This window comes from Onychomys torridus, chromosome 15 (assembly GCF_903995425.1).
Source record: "Onychomys torridus chromosome 15, mOncTor1.1, whole genome shotgun sequence".
Lineage (NCBI taxonomy): Eukaryota > Metazoa > Chordata > Mammalia > Rodentia > Cricetidae > Onychomys > Onychomys torridus.
The window spans coordinates 36,314,313-36,334,607 of record NC_050457.1 but is presented as its reverse complement, the minus strand read 5'-3'; the positions used below and the strand labels follow the sequence as shown (position 1 = coordinate 36,334,607).

The 20,295-nt window shown below is 44.5% G+C and overlaps 2 protein-coding genes across 4 annotated transcripts in view; one reads left to right on the top strand and one right to left on the bottom strand.

The window, feature by feature from the left end:
- Positions 1-6,532, top strand: part of Mtrex (Mtr4 exosome RNA helicase) — a 69,477-nt gene extending 62,945 nt beyond the window's left edge. Inside the window, exons 26-27 of the mRNA XM_036206902.1 lie at positions 4,657-4,761; positions 5,737-6,532. Coding sequence (XP_036062795.1) covers positions 4,657-4,761; positions 5,737-5,789 — 158 coding nt within the window. The 3' untranslated portion in view covers positions 5,790-6,532. The remainder of the gene's footprint in view (positions 1-4,656; positions 4,762-5,736) is intronic.
- Plpp1 (phospholipid phosphatase 1) overlaps positions 5,862-20,295 on the bottom strand; it is a 63,065-nt gene continuing 48,631 nt past the window's right edge. For all 3 annotated transcript variants that reach the window (XM_036206903.1, XM_036206904.1, XM_036206905.1), the window contains 4 exons: positions 16,112-16,392; positions 13,736-13,793; positions 7,031-7,207; positions 5,862-6,298 (listed from right to left, as the gene is read on the bottom strand). In XM_036206903.1, the coding sequence (XP_036062796.1) occupies positions 6,173-6,298; positions 7,031-7,207; positions 13,736-13,793; positions 16,112-16,392 (642 nt within the window). In that variant the 3' untranslated portion in view covers positions 5,862-6,172. The remainder of the gene's footprint in view (positions 6,299-7,030; positions 7,208-13,735; positions 13,794-16,111; positions 16,393-20,295) is intronic.

The window sequence follows — 20,295 nt, the reverse complement described above, 5'->3', positions numbered from 1 at the left end:
TTGTCCTCTTGTAGACCAGTGACTGAGCATTCGCCTTCATTGACCCAGTTCATGAGGGCAGCAGTGGCAGTGCCAACCTTCACAAGGCTTCTAGCTCATGAAGGTCTAAGGTTCTTCCATGACTAAGCCCCAGGGGTGAAAGGAACCCACTGCTGTAAAGGGAAGCCAGTAGACATTCCTCTCGTTCAGACTTGGAGGGCTGTGTCAGAATTCACACACCCGCAGCTCCACCCCACCCCCACCCCTGCAGCCAGCCACCCTTTTTTGGGGGTATTACCGTGTACCTCTGGCTGGCCTGAGACTCACAAGAGATCCATCTGCCTCCTGAGGGCTGGGATTTAAAGGCATGTAACTTTTTTATTTTTATTTTCCGGAGCTGAGGACCGAACCCAGGGCTACCACTGAGCTAAATCCACAACCCTGGCATGTAAAACTTTTGATCCTAGATCTATTGGTGTTAGCCTGAACATGAAGACACTAACTGCTTCTCTACCTCATCAGTAAATTAGCAATAGCAGTGCTGGGAATGGTCTACATGGAAAGTGTATTCTGTGACTATATTCTGTTATACATGCTAGTAATAGAAAGAAAAAACCTGTTGGTTTTTCAAATTTTCCCAAGTCTTGAAATAGTTTATTAGGGTCATAGAAGTCACCTCACTCACAGGAAGTAAAATGTAGGTAGGTATCACTTAGCCACATCCTCATTCTCTGGAGGCTGCTGTGGATTGAACATTATCCTTGGAGAAAACTTCCCATCTGAGCCCTTCAGGTAGCTCCCCTTTCTAGCCTCAGATAGATCAGGAAGCATCAGGGATTCTTCTTCCCTCTGCCTTATTAGTCATCACCTGGGTCAGTCTGCTGACTTGCTTCCTCCGTAATTTTGCAGAAGTGCTCTGCTGAAGAAAACTTTAGCAGTGCACGATCAAAAGCTGTATTTTCCTTGTTATTTTTACATAGGTGCATATTGCTGGGGGATGGGTAGTTATATGCACATACACATACTGGTGCCCAAGGAATTCAGAAGAGTGTGTCAGATCCCCTGGAATTGGAGTTATAGGTGGTTTTGAGCTGCTGTATGGGTGCTGGGACTCTTGGGGCCTCTTAACCACTGAGAAGAGCTATGGTCTATCATCTCAGAATGATGTCCGACCTTCCTAGGAACAGTAGTAAACTGTCGGTACTAAGCATTCACTGCGCATGTATACACACTACTTCACTGAGTCTTTCCCATGACTTGTTAGTGTCCTTTGGTTGGCTACTGTTCTCAGATTTAGATGGCATGGCTGAAATGTGCCCACATCTTCCGCCCCAGGAACTCTGCTGAGTAGAAATTCTCTCAAAGCTGCTTTACAATTCCCAGCCCTCAGTACTCGCCTTGAGCGTCTGTCTCAACCCAGCCCAGCTTTCCACCAGTCCTCTGCAGAAGGCTGCTTTTTGTCCAGAAAGTCACCTGCATGTACCTCCACTCTTCTTCAGTTCATCCTCTGGTGTTCCAACTCCCAAGGTCACCTTTAATTCCTTGTCATCCTCCTAAATCATATCCTTTCTGCTGCCGCTCTAGCATATAACCCTGCTTCAATTTCTTCTGTTTTCTTAAGTTTGCTCTGCCTATGTATGTATGTATGTATGTATGTATGTATGTGTCCCATGTGTGCAGTACCTGAGCAAGCCAGAAGAGGGCGTCAGATACCCCCCCCCCATGGGAAGTACACATGCCTATGAACTGCCATGTAGGGGCTGGGAACTGAACCCGGGTCCTCTGGAAGAACAGCTAGTGCTCTTAACTGCTGAAACATCTCTGCAGCTTTACCTCCTACTACCTATACCTACCTACCTACTGCCTATACCTCCTACTACCAACACAACAGGGGCTAAAATAGTTCTGAGCTTATTACCCACCCCTGGGGTAATGATCCTGGACAAATTGTCAGTTTGTACCTGCTTTCATTTTGAGACTAACATAATGCATGTCTTCTGGCACTGAATGAGAGTATGGTGCTGTTGTCCCCTGCTTTCTTAGTATTTATAGTGTCGTCTTTGTCCTCGGCCACATCTCTGGGAAGAACTAGGGTTTTATAGTTCTGCTGCTGCTGCTGCTGCTGCTGCTATTTAGTGCAGTTACTGTTGTTGTTAAGGACCGTCGAGCGTGCGGAGTAAAGAACCTTTGTCTGACTTTTGTTTCTTAACGGTTTCTTAAAACATGCTAATGTAAGTTTTCTGGGTTGGTTGGTTTGTACTACCAGCATTGAACATTTCTAGGAAGTTTAAAGCCAATAATTTAGTATTTATAATATTTCAAGTGTATAACTGAATTGTAATATACTTACCTTAGAAATCCCAGATAAATAATTTTATGTGAATTAATCTGAGTAGACATAGTGAATTTTTTTTTCTCCCAGATACTTTATATGTGCCATGGTATGCATGTAGAGGTGAAAAGAAAAGTTCAGTACTCAGTGTTGTTACTCCTCTGAGGCTTCTATGGATCAAGTTTGGGTCTTCAGGCTTGGGGGCAGGCGTGAGTGCCTTTTTCCAGTGAGTCAAGGCTTTGGCCTGACATAAATTCTACCTCTGACCGTGGTCAGTTTGTGTATGGAACTTCTTAACTTTCTCCTTCACCTTACTGCAGACTAGGGATAACAATAGAACTTGCCTCGTGGAATTGTGAAGCCCTAATGAGAAATTCATAAACCACAGAGCACAGGCCTGCACAGCATCAGTGCCAGGAAATGGTGTACAGCACCAGCTTTCCTCAAACATGCTCCACCTGATTTTACCCCGTCTTCTAAACACTCTTTACTCTCCCAACACGGAAGGATGCTCTCGGGATTGTCGAAGGTGTACGTATACCTGAGGCTGAAGTTATCTTGATCTAGTTCTAATGTCTGTAGTTATGGAATTTGCATATTCTGGCAGTTGTATGGCTTAAATGTGAGATATTCTCTGAAGGCTTATGCATTTAGTCCCCAGATGCTGTCGCTGTTTGTAAAATTGTAGGACCTGTGGGAGCAGAGTGTGTTGATTCATCCTGACCCTCCTCCCTGCCCTCTTTCCCAGCACCCAGATCCACATAGATGGGAACATACTTGGGGGGAGTGGAGCCCTGAGTGAATCTGTATTGTTGACATGAACACAGACATGTCAAGGATCCCATTGCCTCAGAGTCATGGGAAGGCAAAGCCTTCTTCCTCAGGTAAACTCTGAGGAATGACAGAGCCTTTTTTACAGATGTGTTTGCAGATGCTTGGCTAGTGTGTGCAGGAAAACAAAAAACAAAAATGCTAGCACACAGCTTCCTCCTCCCAGATGATGGCAACCGGATGCTGCTCCCCTAGAGACTACCAGATTACGTAGTGGTGCCCTCCATCAGAGAGCGCAGCCCACCCAATCCCAGCTGTTCCCGTGTGTGTCTTCTTCATCCCAGAGTGTCACAGTCATGTTCCCAGGACCAAAGTCATGACATGGCACATGCTCGCTCAGTCATCCCTCGTGTGACTTCTCCATGATGGACTTCTAAGCCATACGCCCAAATAAATCTTTCCTTCCTTAGTTTAGCCAGGTCTTTTAGCACAGCAGGGAGTAAGGCACAGTTAACTCCCTTTGCTTTTGACTCATTTCATGAGCTTTCTCACCAGGAGCCAAGTAACTCCACAAAAATTGTGTATTACAAATAGACTTTAGTTGTCTTCTTTCAAGTGAGACAAATCCTCATTTTAAATGCTATTTATTGGGACTTAGGGATGCAGCTCAGCAGTAGAGCTCTCATGCAAGGTCCTGGGGTTTGAGCTCTAGTACTGTTTGGAGACAGGGTCTCATTATGTAGCCTTGCATGGTACTGATTATGTAGACTAGGCTGGCCTCAAATTCATAGAACTCCTTGAGTACTGGGAGAGACTAAAGCTATGCACTGCACACTTAGCTTCCCTGTTTTTATCCAGCTTTGGGTTGTATCTCAGTTGTTTATCCCACTTGGACATGCTGGAACATAATATGGAGGACATAAGCAGTAAGAAGGATCCTTAGCCTTGAGTAGTGATTAACATTTATCAGTTTTCATAATAATGAACTATTCAGTGTTATAAGAAGTCCGAGTATGGCCGCCTTTCTTACAGCTTGCACTTAAGATAAATGATGCTCCTAATGTAGTGTGGACCTGGAGAAAGGCCAGGTCCTTCCCCACACAAGTCTAACAAGTAGCACTGTCTACAGCTTCAGGTTTGATAGGTACTTGTCCCAGATTTGCAATCTGTAGGGAAAGACTCGTTTACTCTCTGCTACTTCTAAGACCACACTGTCAAGAAAACACTGAGGAAACATGCTAACCCTGTTCTCTCCACAGCTAGTGCATGGGGTATCCAGAGTCCTAAGTAGGGTTCACTCAGGGTCCTGGTAAGTGGTACTTTGTTAGGCTTTTGTGCACTGTCTCCAGAGACCTAGTGATTCTTACAGGCTCAGTGCTGCCATGCTTGCCAACCTTCCTCAAGTTGTTCTCTTTCCTGCCAGGGCATTTGGTTTGCCCACTCTAGAAACATGCCAGTGTGTCCTTAGATTATGTCTTTTACTACCATTAATCGTTCTCCTGCTTTGTATCGTGACAAGTGTTCTCCTATTCCTGGCTGTACTCACAAGGAACCCTTGATTCCTTTTGGTCCAGGCAGCATTATTCGTTGTATGAGGCGCCTGGAAGAACTGCTTCGACAGATGTGTCAAGCAGCGAAAGCCATCGGAAACACAGAGCTGGAGAACAAATTTGCTGAAGGTCAGTGTTTAGTTTATAAGCCTTTTCTGATCATTTAGGCAAATCTTGAGACTTGGGCCTTTGACACAGCTTAGAAGGAAATTTTGAGGTGTCTTGGCCAGACTGTCATGGAAGGTCAACTAATAGTATGTACATAAAATTGGAAGGTTTATGTGGGACATTTTTGGGATTTTTGTTTTATACACAGATTATTAAATAGTTATTAAATATTATGTGTCTAGCATTGTTTTAAGAAATGTAAGAGTGAACATAAAAGTGCAATTAATGAAGCTTATCTTGTAATGTGAGGGAGATAAAAAGTCAACGGTCATTAAGTCTGCAGGAATGAAGTAAAAAGACAGTAGCCTAAAAACCTCCACAGGGATGACACTGAAGGCCTTTTCTGCATACTCAGAATGTCTGAGCAGCAGGAAGCTAGTGTCCTTGGAGCAGAGCGATTGATGGGGATGGAAATGGCCAGATTTGTAGAGTAGCAAGGAGGCTCTAGGGAGACCAGGTTAGGAAGGATGGCTAGACTGGAAACTGGGGGGAGGGGAGTTGGGAAGCATGCAGTTCATAAATAGCTTGTCATCTCCACATCTCTACCTATAAAGTCAGTTCATGTTAGTGTTGTACCACACTGAGTAGACTGTTGATAGAGGCAGCTGATATATAAACAGTTTAAAAATGTATATGCTTGTCCTGCTTTAGTCTAAAAGTTTCCCATGTCTTCTGATATAAAGACAACTGCCGGACCTGGATCATCTACTTCTGACATCTTAAGTAGCCACTCATGCACACCACACTCAGTGTAGTTGACAGTCAAAAGAACAAGGGCTGTCCCCAAGGCTCTTCAGTGACTCTGAAGCTAACAGCTTTTTATAGTGCACGTTGTTCTCTTACCAGTTTAGTCAGGTCTGAGCTGTTAAATCCTAGTACAAGGAAGTTATGCTTTATGGTCTTGAAAGTTTAAGCATTATTTTCTTTTTCCCTTAGGAATCACCAAAATCAAGAGGGATATTGTGTTTGCTGCCAGTCTCTACTTATAGAGATCAGCATTGATCACCATCTGTCTGATTACAGTTGACTGCAACTGCTTACAAGTGTCGAGTTCTCCCAGCTCAAGTTGTTTCAAGCATTTTATTATATTTCAATCAGATACCATTCTAAGAAGGCATGTAACATACACATTTGTACATAGCATCTTTCAATTAAAAAATGTACAGGTGGGGCAGTGTTTTTAGTGGAAGGCTTGAATATTTTTTTAAATCGGACTATTAGACACTCATTGTGTTATATACACAGGTAAAGTAGGTAATCCAAGAGGTATAGCAGCAGTCCTTCAGTGGCCTATACACCAGAAAGTAATATGCATCTTCCCACCTTCTTCTAGCAGTTCCCTTCAGAAAGCTGACCAGTTCCCCCACACCCTTCAAGGCTGGTGATTGCTTGAGTACACGTTTGAGGTGGTGGTTTCATGGAGAGTCGTATGTGAGTCGTCCTCTTTCCTTTCTGCATAGGGATGTCTGTTCTTGAAGAAATCTGATACATACACAGCCTGTAAGAACAGGGCAGAATATTGAATGGCATGATTTATATCATTTAAAAATCATATACAAAATTTCAGGAAGCAATTAGGAACATAAAGTAATTGGCTAGGCTGCTGGTAGTAGTGTATGCCTTTAATCCCAGCACAGGATAAGCAGGTGGCTCTCTGGAGTTCCAGGCCAGCCAGGGTGACGTAGTAGAGAGCCATTGTCTCACAAAGAAAGAAATGGCTAAAAGAAAATCTTTAAAAAAAAAAAAAAAAAAAAAGTAGTTGCTTTTTAGTGTATGTCTTTAGTAAAATAGTTTCATTCAACTAACACTTAAAAACTCATTGAGTCAGTTTTCAATTTATGCAAAAAGAAACTTGCTTATTATAACAATAGACTTTGGCAAGAAAAACACTAAGAATTTACAACATTCACAAAGAAGTAACCTAATTTTTACCTTTCTGACCTATCCTGCGAAAGGTTTTATTAACATAGAGATTTGCCCATTCCTTTGATCCCAGCACTTGGAGGTAGAGGCAGGTGCTCTCTGTGAGTTCAAGACCAGCCTGGTCTACAGAATGAGTTCCAGGATAGTCAAGGCTACACAGAGAAACCCCATCTTGGGGGAGGGAACCAAGCAAAAAGGGGATTCTTTCTTGGAATATTGGGCCACATTTTCTCCCCTGTCAGGTCTCTCACTGGGAGTTTTCCAGATGTCTAGTGTCAGCGTGCAGGTTACTGTCGTGTATACTTACAACTAATATTGCAACCACAGCTCCTTGGATGAGTCCAACCATCACGTCACTCCAGTGGTGTTTGTAATCGGAAACTCGAGAAAGGCCCACATATATGGATAAAGCAACAAGCCCAAACTGCAGTGTGGGGCGTAAGAGTCTTGCCCAGTCTCCCTTCATCCTGGCTTGAAGATAAAGCTAATAGAAAGGGGGGGGGGGGAATTTATCAAGCAAGCAGAAAACTTGAGGATCACTTCACCTCTAAAGTGTTGGCATTTAGATTATCAAAGTATTTACATATGAAATAGAACTTTAGTTACTACTTTAAAGGACATCCCACCCCGCCACAAATACTGCCCCAGAACTTGTATTTAGAAGAATCTATTCCCAATTAGCTACCCCATGCCCTTGGAGGTGTGAAGCAGAGCTTCACTGTGACTGTAGCAGGATCTCACTAGTCCTTCCTACCCTGGTGGCTTGAGCTGCAATTCTGGTAGTGTACAGTGTTGCCGCCATGTGTTCCTAGTCTTGGGGTAAACCGTTAGAATTCAGGCAGTACATCTAAGGACTGTTTGCTTAGCCTACCAGTTTACCCAAGAGTTCTGCTATCCTCAAACAACAGCAACTGCAACTAAATAAATGATCTACCTAAGTAAATAGAATAATCTGCCCGAATAAGTAGTGTGGGTTATAATGCAGTCAGGATCAGCAAAGCAATGTGCTCTCCCCCTAACCTGTTACCCTTTCTATTACTTGAGGACATTCCCCGTAATTCTGTCACATAAATGATTTTTTATATAGAAGGAAATCTTCAGTGAAAATCTTATTTTAAAAGAAAAAACTATACTTCTTCTAGTTATTTAGTTATAGGTGGTAATAATAGTGGATCCTTGTAATCCTTGGGCTTAAGGAGGATGGAAAGTTCCAGGCCATCTAGGATACAAGACCCTGTGTCATGACATGATCACCCCTACTCACACGCCTAAAAAGAAAAAAAAAAAGGTGATTTTCAACATTTTTTAAAAAATCTGCAGGTGCTGGATGGTGCATGCCTTTAATCCCAACACTTGGGAGGCAGAGACAAACCAATCTCTGAGTTTGAGGATAGCTTGGTCCACAGAGAGAGTTCCAGGACAGCCAAGGCTACACAGAGAGACCCTTGTCTTGAGAAACCAAAAACTAAAAGTCTGTTTGTGCTGGCTAGTTTATAACAACTTAACACAAGCTAGAGTCAGTCACTGAAGAAGGAGGAAACCTCAATTGGGACAATACCTCCCTAAGATCGGGCTGTAGGCAAGCCTGTAGTGCATTTTCTTAATTAGTGATTGATGGGGAGGGCCTAGACTATTGTGAGTGATGCCATCCCTGGGCTGCTGGTCCTGGGTTCTGTAAGAAAGTAAGCGGAGCAAGCCAGTAAACACCCCTCTCCATGGCCTCTGCATCAGCTCCTGCCTCCAGGTTCCTGCCCTGTTTGAGTTCCTGTCCTGGTGTCTTTTATGAACTGTGATGTAGAAGAGTAAGTTAAATAAACCCTTTCCTCCTCAAGTTGCTGTGGCAACGGTGTTTGAACATGGCAATAGTAACCACAGTTTTTACACCACTTGCTTTGGAAGCATTAAGGGCACAGTTGGGTCCCCTGGTACCCACATGGAAAAGCCATGCACAGTGGTTTGCATTTGTAATCTCAGAGCTGGGGTTGTAGAGACAGCAGAGGAGGGTCCTGGCCCCAGTCTATCTACCTTACTGATGGCCTCCTAGCTCGAAGGATGAGGACAGCATCCTGAAGATGACACCTAAGGCTGTCCTCCCCTAGCGTCCACGTGTACAAAGGCATTTACATAACTGGAATCTGTTCAGTGACTTCTGACTGGACTAAATACGGTCCTCCAAACCATCTACACGGCACAGCAAGCGCAGGTGTGAACACAGTTATAAAAGGCCACACCACTTGTCTGAGTGCTGCTGCAGGCGCTTCAGAGCCTGCCCCCCCCCCCCCCCCCGTTTTTTTAAGAGTCTTAAACATCATTAGTTCCACCTTAATTACAAAGTTCATTTTAAAGAGGAAGTTTCTAGACTACAGCTGAGGCCAAGGTCTGGGTAGTGTACAAACATCCAGCTGGCAGCAGCAGGTTGTTCCTTTTCAGACAATAAAAAAATCTAAGAATTATAAATACTTGCAAATAAAGGAAGAATTTTTTCCATCTCTGCTGGGAGGGTGGGCATACAACAATTTTTTTATATCTTGACATGACCCAAGGACTGGAAAGAACATTCCCTGCTCCAAAATCCCTCTTAACAAATATATTCATTCCTTCTAGAGAAGCCTGCAAACATGTTGATTTTTGCAGAATTGTATTCCCCAGCTACCAAGGGAAAGAAGGTTCACTATGGGTCAGTAGTCAAGTAAGTTCCAGCACACAACGAAACATTCTCCTCCAGGTCCACCTACACTAGTGTTTCCCCCATTGGCAAGACACTGACTCGACCCAGAAACCCTTCACTGGCTGCTCTACATTGGTAACTTTAATGGTGGCAGTAATGATGATAGAGCACCAGGCTCTGGTGTCCTTTGTCATCCCCGTTACCACAGGCACACTCTCCAACTCCAAGGGGATGTGCCTTTCCAGGAGTGGTTCAGAATGAAGAAGGCCAAACAAAAAACCGTTTGACCGCACTAGACACTCCTCCCTCCCTGACTTCGTCCACACAGAAGCCACAGAAGGCTGTGACGATGGGTGCCAGCCAGGCGGCAAGTTTCCCAAGGAAACCGCCGTGAGGTATTCCTCTTTCCTTCCCCATCGCTCCAGTTCAGAGGTTCTCAACCTAACGCTGTGACCCTCTAAGACAGTCCTCAGGTTGTGCTGACCCCCAACCGTAACATTATTCTTGTTGACGCTTCATAACTGTGCTGCTGTTAGTGGACTGGAATGTAATGCATTTTCTGACGGTCTTAGGTGACCCTATGGAAGTGCTGCTGAGGTAAGCGAAACCACCTCTTCAGAGACTCAAGGCCAGGTCCCAGCAAGCCAAACAGCACCAGCGAGGAAACCAGCCAAGTTTTAGAAACCAGGAGGAAAAGAATTGGCCTCAGTAATCAACCAAAATCCTCAGGGAACACCTCAGGGCCAGTGCCCCTTGTGAAAATTCTCCAGGTTATGGGCCTATCAAGCCACTTGAGGTAGGATTCTAGAAAATCCTGGTGAACCTTCCTGCTCACTGCAGGGTCGAGGGTCTGTCAAGTTGGAGGAAAGGAGGAGACGAGCCCTCTACAGACATTTGAAGAAATACAGCCTTCTTATCTATAACATCACAGATTATCCAGGCAGCTTCTTATTCCGTGGGAGAGCCCTTGACCAACCAGTAGTTACGCCTAGAAAAGATGGTGGAAGCAGCTGGCCAATCCACCTACAGGCAAAAGTGCAGATGTTGGCCGGGCAGTGGTGGCACACACCTTTAATCGCCCAACAAGCTAAATTGATGGTTTCCCCTACATTTGAGACTGAGTCTGCCCAGTAAAACAGGCATTAGTTCAGGCTTCTCTGAGCACCTCCACCATTCATGGAGATCCTAATTCACATTCATCTTTGAGCCATGAAGTCATCACCTGCTCAGTGCTCCTCCACAGTTGGAAAACATCTTCCAGAAACAATACTAAGTGGCCCAAGGTCAGTGCTCCATGACTGCAAGTCTCAAGGAAGGAGTGTGTGAAGGAATACAGGTTTAAATAGGCAGGGGTCTATACCTGAGGGGTGAGGATGCTAGGAAAGAAGGTGTCACTGATTTTGTGAAGGAGATGTTAGGGGCATGATGTAAACAAACGCAGTAGGGTGGATCCACAAAAACCTGATGCATTTCTCACTGTCCTCTCTCATGGTTACTCTGTCAGTCACAAACTTTGTGATTTTTTTGGCAGTCAACCAGATTCAAGGGGAATCACAGCAAGTGCAAAGCAGCCTTGCCCGGAGCCCCTCCAGCTTTGGCACAGGGGCTCCTTCCCAGCACTGAGCTCAGGGCTGGGCTGCCTGCCAGGCCACAATAGTCAAGGATGGGCTTTAGGAGAAATTTTGTAATTGAATTGGTAATTTTAATTTGTAAGTGTCAGGCATCTTCAGACTTTAAATGACTGTATCTCCACCCAAACCTGGGACTGACCTATAATGCCAAGATGCCCAGAGAAACAAGGTGAGTCACTGCCTCAGGAATGTAGGAGAGGGGAGGTTGTGTTGTATATAAATAGGAAAGCCAGGAGACACTGTTTGTTCAGGGATGAAGTCAAAGCTAAGCCACATGCCAATCAAGTCCATGTTTCTCTACTGTGTCGAGCCAGTTAAACAGCATGTGGTTGCTGTCCTCCAGAAACGCCTTGGTTTATAACACCTAGCTAGACTTCTCTTTGTAAGTTTGTATGCTAAGTGCACATATGTGAGCTGAAGAATTTGGGTACACTTAAGAATGTGGGTAGGTGCCACACTGAGGCCAGAAGTCTGTGTTGGGCATTTCCTCTATTGCTTTCCACTTGTGTGTTCAGTGTATGTGTTTTGCTTGAGTGTACATCTGCATGCTTGGTGCCCTAGGAGGCCCGAAGGCAGTGTTGAGTCTCCTGGGACTAGAGTTGCAGACAGTTTTGAGCCACCACGTAGATGCTGGGAATTAAACCCTGGTCTTCTGGAAGAACAGTCGGTAACTGCTGAGCCATCTTTCCAGCCTTACTTTTTGAGTCGGGGTTCTCACTGAACCTGGAGCTCTGGCCAGTGATCTCCAGAAGGCCTCCTGTCTCACTTCCCAGTGCTGCTGTACAGGCAAGGGCCACCACACACAGCTTTTTACATGGGTGCTGGGACTGGAACTGAAGGAGTCATCCTTGCAGGCAGGCCCTTCACTAACTGAGCCACCTTCCCCAGGCTTCCCTCAATTCACATTGACTCTGGTACCACATCATGGTGTAAACAGATTCGCAAAGGCTCCTACATACCCACAGGGCAAGCTGAGCCTCCCTCCACTGAGGCCCTCTCTATAGAGTAATTCTATCTGTGTGACTTCCAAGCTTTCAGGTAATCAAACAAGCAAGTGCCCTTGATTGTCAAGACACTCTGCAAAGCTCACAGACCGTAGCCCCTCCTAAGCCCTCTACTCTAGAGTAGCACTTACTCCACATTTTTTTTCTACATGGAAATTACAAGAAAGAGTTTTGTTGTAAGTGTAAAATACAAATCATTGACAGCAACCAAAACAGAATCCTACGTCTCTTTCAAGGACAGAGACACTGACACTCAGGTCGTGAAAACAAATCACACACTCCAAAGCCAATCACTGTAGCCCACAACCTTGTGCTTTGGACCAAGTCCTACGTGTGGGTATACCTGGCTCTGACCAGCCCAGCTTTCCTTAGTTTCCTAGTTAGAAAACAAAACCTGTTTGGTTCCTTTGGAACAAGAGTTAATTTTTCCTAATAAGATAAACAGAGAATGTTAGAGTGCTGTTTGCTGTTAACTACCCTGAAATGAGTCACACCTCTATGGCAGAGCTACAAGAATTGAGCTTTGTCTTCAAAGGAAACTCTGGTTCTGCTGAGTCGTAAGAGGAAAGCCTTGTGATTTTTCAGAATGTTGAATCCAAAAATCACCTAGTAATGGCTTGAAATTGTGGACTTGAATGTTATATAACATCTGCAAATTTTTTTACAGGTTTTTCAAATAAAAAATTTAAAGTTGATTATAAATTCTGTTACCAAATTAACTCAACATTCATTCACATCAGGGATTGACTTCCATAGCTGAAGCTGGCCCAGAACTCAGTCTTCTCAAGTGCTAGATTATAGACCTATGTGACTGCCCAACTATATAATGGATTTTTTTAAATCTAACCTTTAAATACTCATGATATATATATATATATTAAAGCTGAGGATCGAACCCAGGGCCTTACGCTCGCTAGGCAAGCACTCTACCACTGAGCTAAATCCCCAACCTCATGTTATATTTAACATATGGTCATATTAAGGGAAAAACAGGAATCTGCAAATTTACATGCATTAAACTATATAAAAATTTACTTACAAAGAAAATTAACATAGGACCATCAAGATGGCTCAGCAGGTAAAGGCGCACACCACCAAGCCTGACCTCAGCTCAATCCCAATGACCCACATGGAGGAAGAGAACACTTAACAAGCTGTCCTCTGTCCTACACGTGTGTACACACACACACACACACACACACACACACACACACACACACACACACGTAACATAATAAAAGACTTTTCTTTTTAAAGAAAACACAAAAACTCTAGCTGATAGAATGGCATAAGTAATTATGTAAGTACAGAAAGAATGTTATACAATATAACAAGTGAGTGGGAGGCCAGCCTGATCTACAGAGCTCATTCTAGGAGGGCCAAGTCTGAAAACAACAAAAATATATAAATATATATATATATATATGTGCGTATACATAAGCATATATATGTATAAAATATGTCAACTGACTTAAAGATTCCTAGAATGTGTACTAACCAAGTCTTACATACTCATCTCTGGTTTAGTGAGCTGTCTGGGTGGCCATCTTTTCCAACTCCTCCATGCCAACTTGGAATATGGCAAGTGTGCTGACCCACGGCTCACAGCTGGGCCTGGCCAGAGCAAAGTCTCTGAGCAGGAGCAAGCTTGTGCCTCTTCACTCTGTCCGCCTGTGTGCGGCCCGCCCCTGCAGACCTGCAGTACTTACCGCTGTAAAGAGCATGCAGTACATGGAGAATGAAGAGTGGCCGGAGTAGAAGGACAACCTAGGAGAAAAGAAGAGAGACGCGGACTTTAGCTCCTCCCCGAGAGCTCCCTCCCGTGTTCTCCTTCTGTTTGGTGACCGTGAGCAAACCAGGCCTGTGCGAGCTTGGCTAGAGTTCTACCCGGGAACCACACCCCGGGCCTAGACCGTTCTTGACTGTGACATCATCTCCTCGGCTCCAGAGATTGAGGAGAAAGAGATGGAGAAGGAAGTAATCACTGGTAACTACAGAAAACTCAAGAAATGGAACAACACCAGCTTCCTGAGTTAGGAGACCCGTGTTATAGCTTAATAGCTGTAGGGGCTGGAGAGATGGCTCGGCAGGGAAGAGCATGCTGCTCTTTCAGATAACCCAAGTTCGAGTCCCAGCACCCACATGAAAGCTCACAACTGTCTATAACTCCAGTTCCAAGTGATCTCTGACGCCCTCCTCCAGGTTTCTGCAGGTTCCAGGCATGAGAATGGTGCACATACATACATGCAGGCAAAACACTCAGAGTCAGCATTTAAAAAAAATATTTTTTAAAAGATCACAAGCTGCAAGGTGGTGGTGGTGCACGCCTGTAATCCCAGCACTCAGGAGGCAGAGGCAGGTGGATCTCTGAGTTCGAGGGCAACCTGGTCTAGAAAGTGAGTTCCAGGAAAGGAGCAAAGCTAAACAGAAACCCTATCTTGAAGAAGAAAAAAAAAAAAAATCACAAGCCACCAAAAATGTAAAGATCTGAAGCAATCTCAATGAAAATTCTAGCAAACGAGACACAAAAGACCTAACAGACAAAGAAAGCTTGTTACGGTACAATACTGGCAGAGAAAAGCACACAGGTTAATGAAATAGACTGAGCACCCGGCAGCAGACCCACATTTATAGTTACTTTATTTGCAACGAAAGTGCCAGTAAATTTTTTAAAAATTTTAAAATTTTAAATTATAAAGGATATATTTGACTGGCAGTGGTGGTGCACACCTTTAATCCCAACACAGAGGCAAGTGGATCTCTGAGTTTGAGGCCAGCCTGTTCTCAAGATACAGAAAGGCCACAGGGTGACCAGAACATCAAAGACATGACAAATGGCAGCCAGGACTCAGGTTCCTGGGAAGGATGCAGAGAGCCACAACCACCGCCACACTTGGTGGACTGGAACTGCACCAACGCACATACTGTCTGCTCAGCATTCTGCTCCTGTTTATTCAAGTGAAATAAAAGGCGTATTACATGCACACATGTTTAGAGCAGCTTTTATCTTACTTCATTTTATTTTTGAGCCAGGGTCTCACTGTGTACTTCTGGCTGGCCTGGAACTCACCATGTAAACCAGACTGGCCTCAACTCACCTCTACCTCCCAAAGGTGAGCCACTATGCCCAGCTGAAGCTTTATTTTTCATAGCGCCAAATTAGGAACAACCTAAAGTCAATCAACTTTCAGATGACTGGATCGGTATAATAATCTCCTTTAATAATCTCCCAGAACAACATGGATGAATCATGAAACCAACATGTTAAAAAGAGAAGGCAGACATATCAGAGTCCTCACTGAATAATCTCACACACAACATCATAGAAAATATAAAACTGTGAGGACACAAAGGTGACCCAAGGGCGGCCACAGGCTCAGACGAAAACCTAATGCACTGAAATACGCACAACCTTGATTAAGAGTGGACAGATTTCCTGTATACAAATTATACACCGGTAAAGCTACTTTCAAAGGTAGTTCAGCTAGTACATACAGACTTTGTTTTACTTCACTACAGCATGAAAGTAAAACTCACTGAGTAGAAACTGGATCTTAAAAATTGATTTACAAAGATCTTTCCAATATACAATACAGGGTCCAGAACTCTGAACCTAGGCACTGGTGGCTAGCCACAGCCACCAGTCAGCCACATGACCAAGAAGGAAAGCCAGCTTTACTGAGTGTATGTAGCGCAGCCACCGTGTGACAGATGGTTAGGCTGCGTAGGTATATTGAATACACTTTAAAATGACTGTCAAGATATAACCCTACTATAAGTGAAGAAACTTAGGCCACTGAGCCATCTCTCCAGGCCTTGAACCAGCACCTTAAGACAAAGTTTACCAACCATGAAGTAAGTGGTCCGGGTTCATTTTACATCCTCATCATAATAGAAGGTTTCAGTCAAGTGCTCCTAAATGAACACAAACAGCATGGTCTAAACAGCAGGACTGGGGTTAGGGCGGTTCGTGACTCCACCCACTCCTCTGCTTGCCCTTGCTTCTCTTTCAAAGTGGCAGGCAACTCCTCTTCCGGGCATCTGAGCCTTGTAGCCGGCACACCAGCGTGGGAGAGCGCACTCACCTGCCTTCCCTGACTTTGTCTTCATTCCCTCGACATACGTAGTTCTCAATATAACCATCACTGCAGTTGATCTGTGACCAGTCAAGGTCACAAACAGCCAAGAAGTGAGGACGCAGTCTGCCTATGGAATACTTGGCGATGTCAGTCAGGGACTGGCTGGCTGCGGCTCCAAACAAAAAGGCTCCGATGGCTTTGTAAATACTGGCTATATAGTGGTTGCCCACAAAGGAATTTGACCTCAAGGTGCTAAAGCGGACAGACAGGCTTTCTCCGGCAATCATCTGAAAAAGAAAGAAAACGGGGATCAGACAACAAGCAGGCACTTGAAACAAAAAGAAAAGCAAGCGCTAAGTTGCAATGGTCTCTGTTTTAATTCCCCTTTTAAAATAGTCCATTAGGACACTGATCTAAAGTAACCAAAGCACCAGGTTGGTTGTAGGCACTGCGGACAAAGCCATGGCTGAGCCAGAGGCAGTGCGCAGTTGGCATGAAGTAGCAGCCTGGCTCTTTTCTTGAATTCAGACAAACTGAGCTCCACAGCTACAGTGACGGATCCCAAAAGACAGCTGTGGCTCATTCAAACACAACCTCCCCAGTGAAACCCTTCCTCATATAACCGTGTTTAAAATCTACCAGTCTCCATTTTTCTCCATCTTCCTTTGAGCCAGACACCCATCCTACTAAAAAGAATATTCCAGCCCCACCACCGTCTGCAAGTTCTACCTCTGGAAAGCTCCGAGAAAACCAGACTCCTCGAAAGAGTCCTTCCTACCAAGAGACCAAACAAGTACTTGGGACTCCTCCTTCCCCAGGGCGATTTCAGGTGATTCCTCTCTTATTCTTCACCATTTTATAAAACTGGAGTTAAAGTCTTCCCGTGAGCATGCTGTGGACCTCTATCATGGCCAGTCTGTGTGTGGTGAGCACACCAGGGTAGTGAGCTTATGGCAATTCCACAGGTTCACCACCACCATCCTGAAAACTCCAGATACTGAATGCATCACTAGAAACACTAGCATTTATTCGCTGCAATAAGAGGATGCATTCTATGGGCCTGCCATCTACACAGACACTTGGAGAACAGTAGGTTTGCAGACTGTGGGTGGGAAGGAGGCGGAGAGCTGTGTGAAATCCCCCTTGAGACACCCACTTGACTTACATAAGCACTTTTACAACGCACTCAAACCTGTCCAATCGGGGAAGGGCTGTGTGCAGGGCCAGCCTTGCCATCGGTGAAATAAATAACGGCTGCCTCTTAGTGGATTCTCAAGAACCCCTTGCCAGCAATTCTTCCCTCATCTGGCTCCATAGCTCCCAGAATCCCCGAGTCAGAATCTTGCCAATTAGACTATGAATTCTGTAAAGCTGGGGCAGTTTCTTAACTTTACAGTAGAAAGCTAAATTTGACATGGGAGCCTAAAACAGGAGGTGTCAATAAATGGTAACTAAAGGTACTTCCCGGAGTAAAAGTCAAACCCCTTCAACACATTATACCTCAAAAAAATAGTCTAGCTGTTAATAAACTCCTAAAACCCTTTTCCTGAGACTGGGTCATAGGAGAAGGAAACTGGACTTCTGGGGTCACTGCACCCGCACTATTGTGTTAAGGGTCACCCTTACCAATGTTCAGTAGCCCTGTTTAAAGAATATATTGCCTCCTTGGGTCCTTAAGGGGTTTTGGTAATTCCCAATGGGCTGCTAGTGAGAAAAGATCTCACCAGCACATTACAGAGTTGACCTCTGGAGGTGGGGTCCTCCATGCCTCCGTTACTAGCTGTTTTCAAGAACTATGTTATGTTCCAGAATCAGGTGCACAGTTCCCTAGTCATACTCAGCACAGCTGCAGGCACTCAAACCCTGCTCCTGCCACTGACGGAAGAGAACCAGCTCCCTATGTTCAGAACATGGGGCACACTGCCAGCTGACCTACACAAGTAGCATCATCTAACACTTGTATCTGAGTGGCCGGGGTGCTCTAACCCTGACAAGTGCTTCGTTAGCAGACATCATTTTTTAAAGTTATGTGCTCTCCTCTTTGACAGAAACAGCCAAAAGAAGTTCTACATCAAGTTTTCTCTATTCGATCTGCACACGACAGTCATTCTTTAACTCATCCTGATATTCTGTCCTGACCTTTGATCCATTCATTATACCTTGTTCTTAATCTTTCCTACAACTCAAGTATTGAAGACAGTAAGAGACAATAAATTATCAATACGCTAAGGAGAATGGTCCAGGGAGCAAAGCAGAATCCTTATAAAGGTAACAGTTTTCTAAATCGCTGCTCTGTCCCTTTGAGCCTATGCTCACAACATTCTCACCAGCTCCTTACGTCCCCACTAAAGATTCTGTCTACACGGCATGCCTACAGTGTTCCTTCTTTCATTCCGGGTCTGCTGGCCCAAAAGAAGTTTGAAATTATGGATGCACCTCCCAGACAGCTCTCCTGGCTTCCACTGCCTTATATCCTCCCGGTTCTTTCTCAAAAGCCAAGAATGACTTATTGGGCTGAACAGATATTTATCAGCCCCATTTACTGTGGCTTCTCACTGGCCATTTCCTCTGTACGGAAATCCTCCCTCGGGTTGAGGATTTAGCTCAGTAGTAGAGTACTTGCCTAGCAAGCGTAAGGCCCTGGGTTCAATCCTCACCCCCCCCCCCCAAAAAAAAGAAATCCTCCCTTCTCTCTTGGTTCTCTGACTTTTCACCAGTGTGATTACAAATTATCTGCAAGTCATGCCAAAGGCTTGGTGCAAAGTCTAATCAATGACTTTCTGTTTAATGATTTACCCCCCCCACACACACACACACACACGATTTACTTTCTAATACAATTCAATTTATACAACTCTGATTAAGGTGTGAAAAAACCTGAATTAATAAGTAAACCAGAATTATTTTAAACTAGTACATGAAGCTGCTGCCCTAAGCAGAGTTTGCTTCTGCGGATACCAATTTGAAAATAAGAACTCCTAGTACTTTCGTTTTGCATATGTTTATCTAGGGAAGGGGTGTGTGTGTGTTTAGACGTGCACGTGGAAGTCAAAGAACAACTTGCAGGAGTCAGCTCTCTCCTTTTACCATGGGAGTCCCAGGGATTGAACACAGGTCCTCTTTGGCAGCAAGCACCTTTGTCTGCTGAGTCATCTTGCCTGTCCACTAAATGGTATTTTTATAGCACCTCTAAGAAAATAATGTGCACTTCAAGGATCTTGATTTACATTAATTCACTTGTCACTTTACAAATGTAAAGATAACTTCTGAAAGACTGTGCTCAAAGTTTTTAAATTTTTACTTATGTGTATATGTGTCTCTGTGGGTATGCCACACGTTGTGGTGGTATTGTGTCCCCCAAAATATTGTGCACCCTAATAAATTTATCTGGGGTCAGAGAATGGAACAGCCACTGGACAGACATAGAGGCCAGAAAATGGTGGCACTCACACCTTTAATCCTAGCATTCCAGAGGCAGAAATCCCTCTGGATCTCTGTGAGTTCAAGGCCACATTGGAAACAGCCAGGCATGGTGACACACACCTTTAATCCCAAGAAGTGAGCCTTTAATCCTAGGGAGTGATGGCAAAAACAGAAAGATATATAAGGTGCAAAGACCAGAAACTAGAAGCATTTGGCTGGTTAAGCTTTTAGGCTTCTAGCAGCAGTTCAGCTGAAATTCATTCTGGATGAGAACTCAGAGGCTTCCAGTCTGAGGAAACAGGATCAGCTGAGGAACTGGCAAGGTGAGGAAGCTGTGGCTTGTTCTGCTTCTCTGATCTTCCAGCATGCACCCCAACAACTGGCCTCAGATTTGATCTTATTAATAAGACCATCTAAGATTCCTGCTACACACACGTGTGCAGGTGCCCACCCAGGCCAGAAGGAGTCAGACTCTCCAGGGCTGAAGCTACAGGTAGCTGCAATCCATCACCATGGGTGCTGGGAACTGAACTTGGATAGTCTGGAAGAGTGGCGACCACTGACCCATCTCTTCAAACAGCCTGAAACAGTGTTTTAAAGCTCCATGTTGGACTGTTGTGTTGGGCACCTGCTCCTCCACTGCCCTCTCCTCTGGTGCAGCCTACAGTGTTACCTACGCACCTTTAACTGACAGCAGAACTGAGAGAAAAGGGCATCTAGTACTTCAAATAATTTGTTTATATATATTTTATGTACATTGGTGTTTT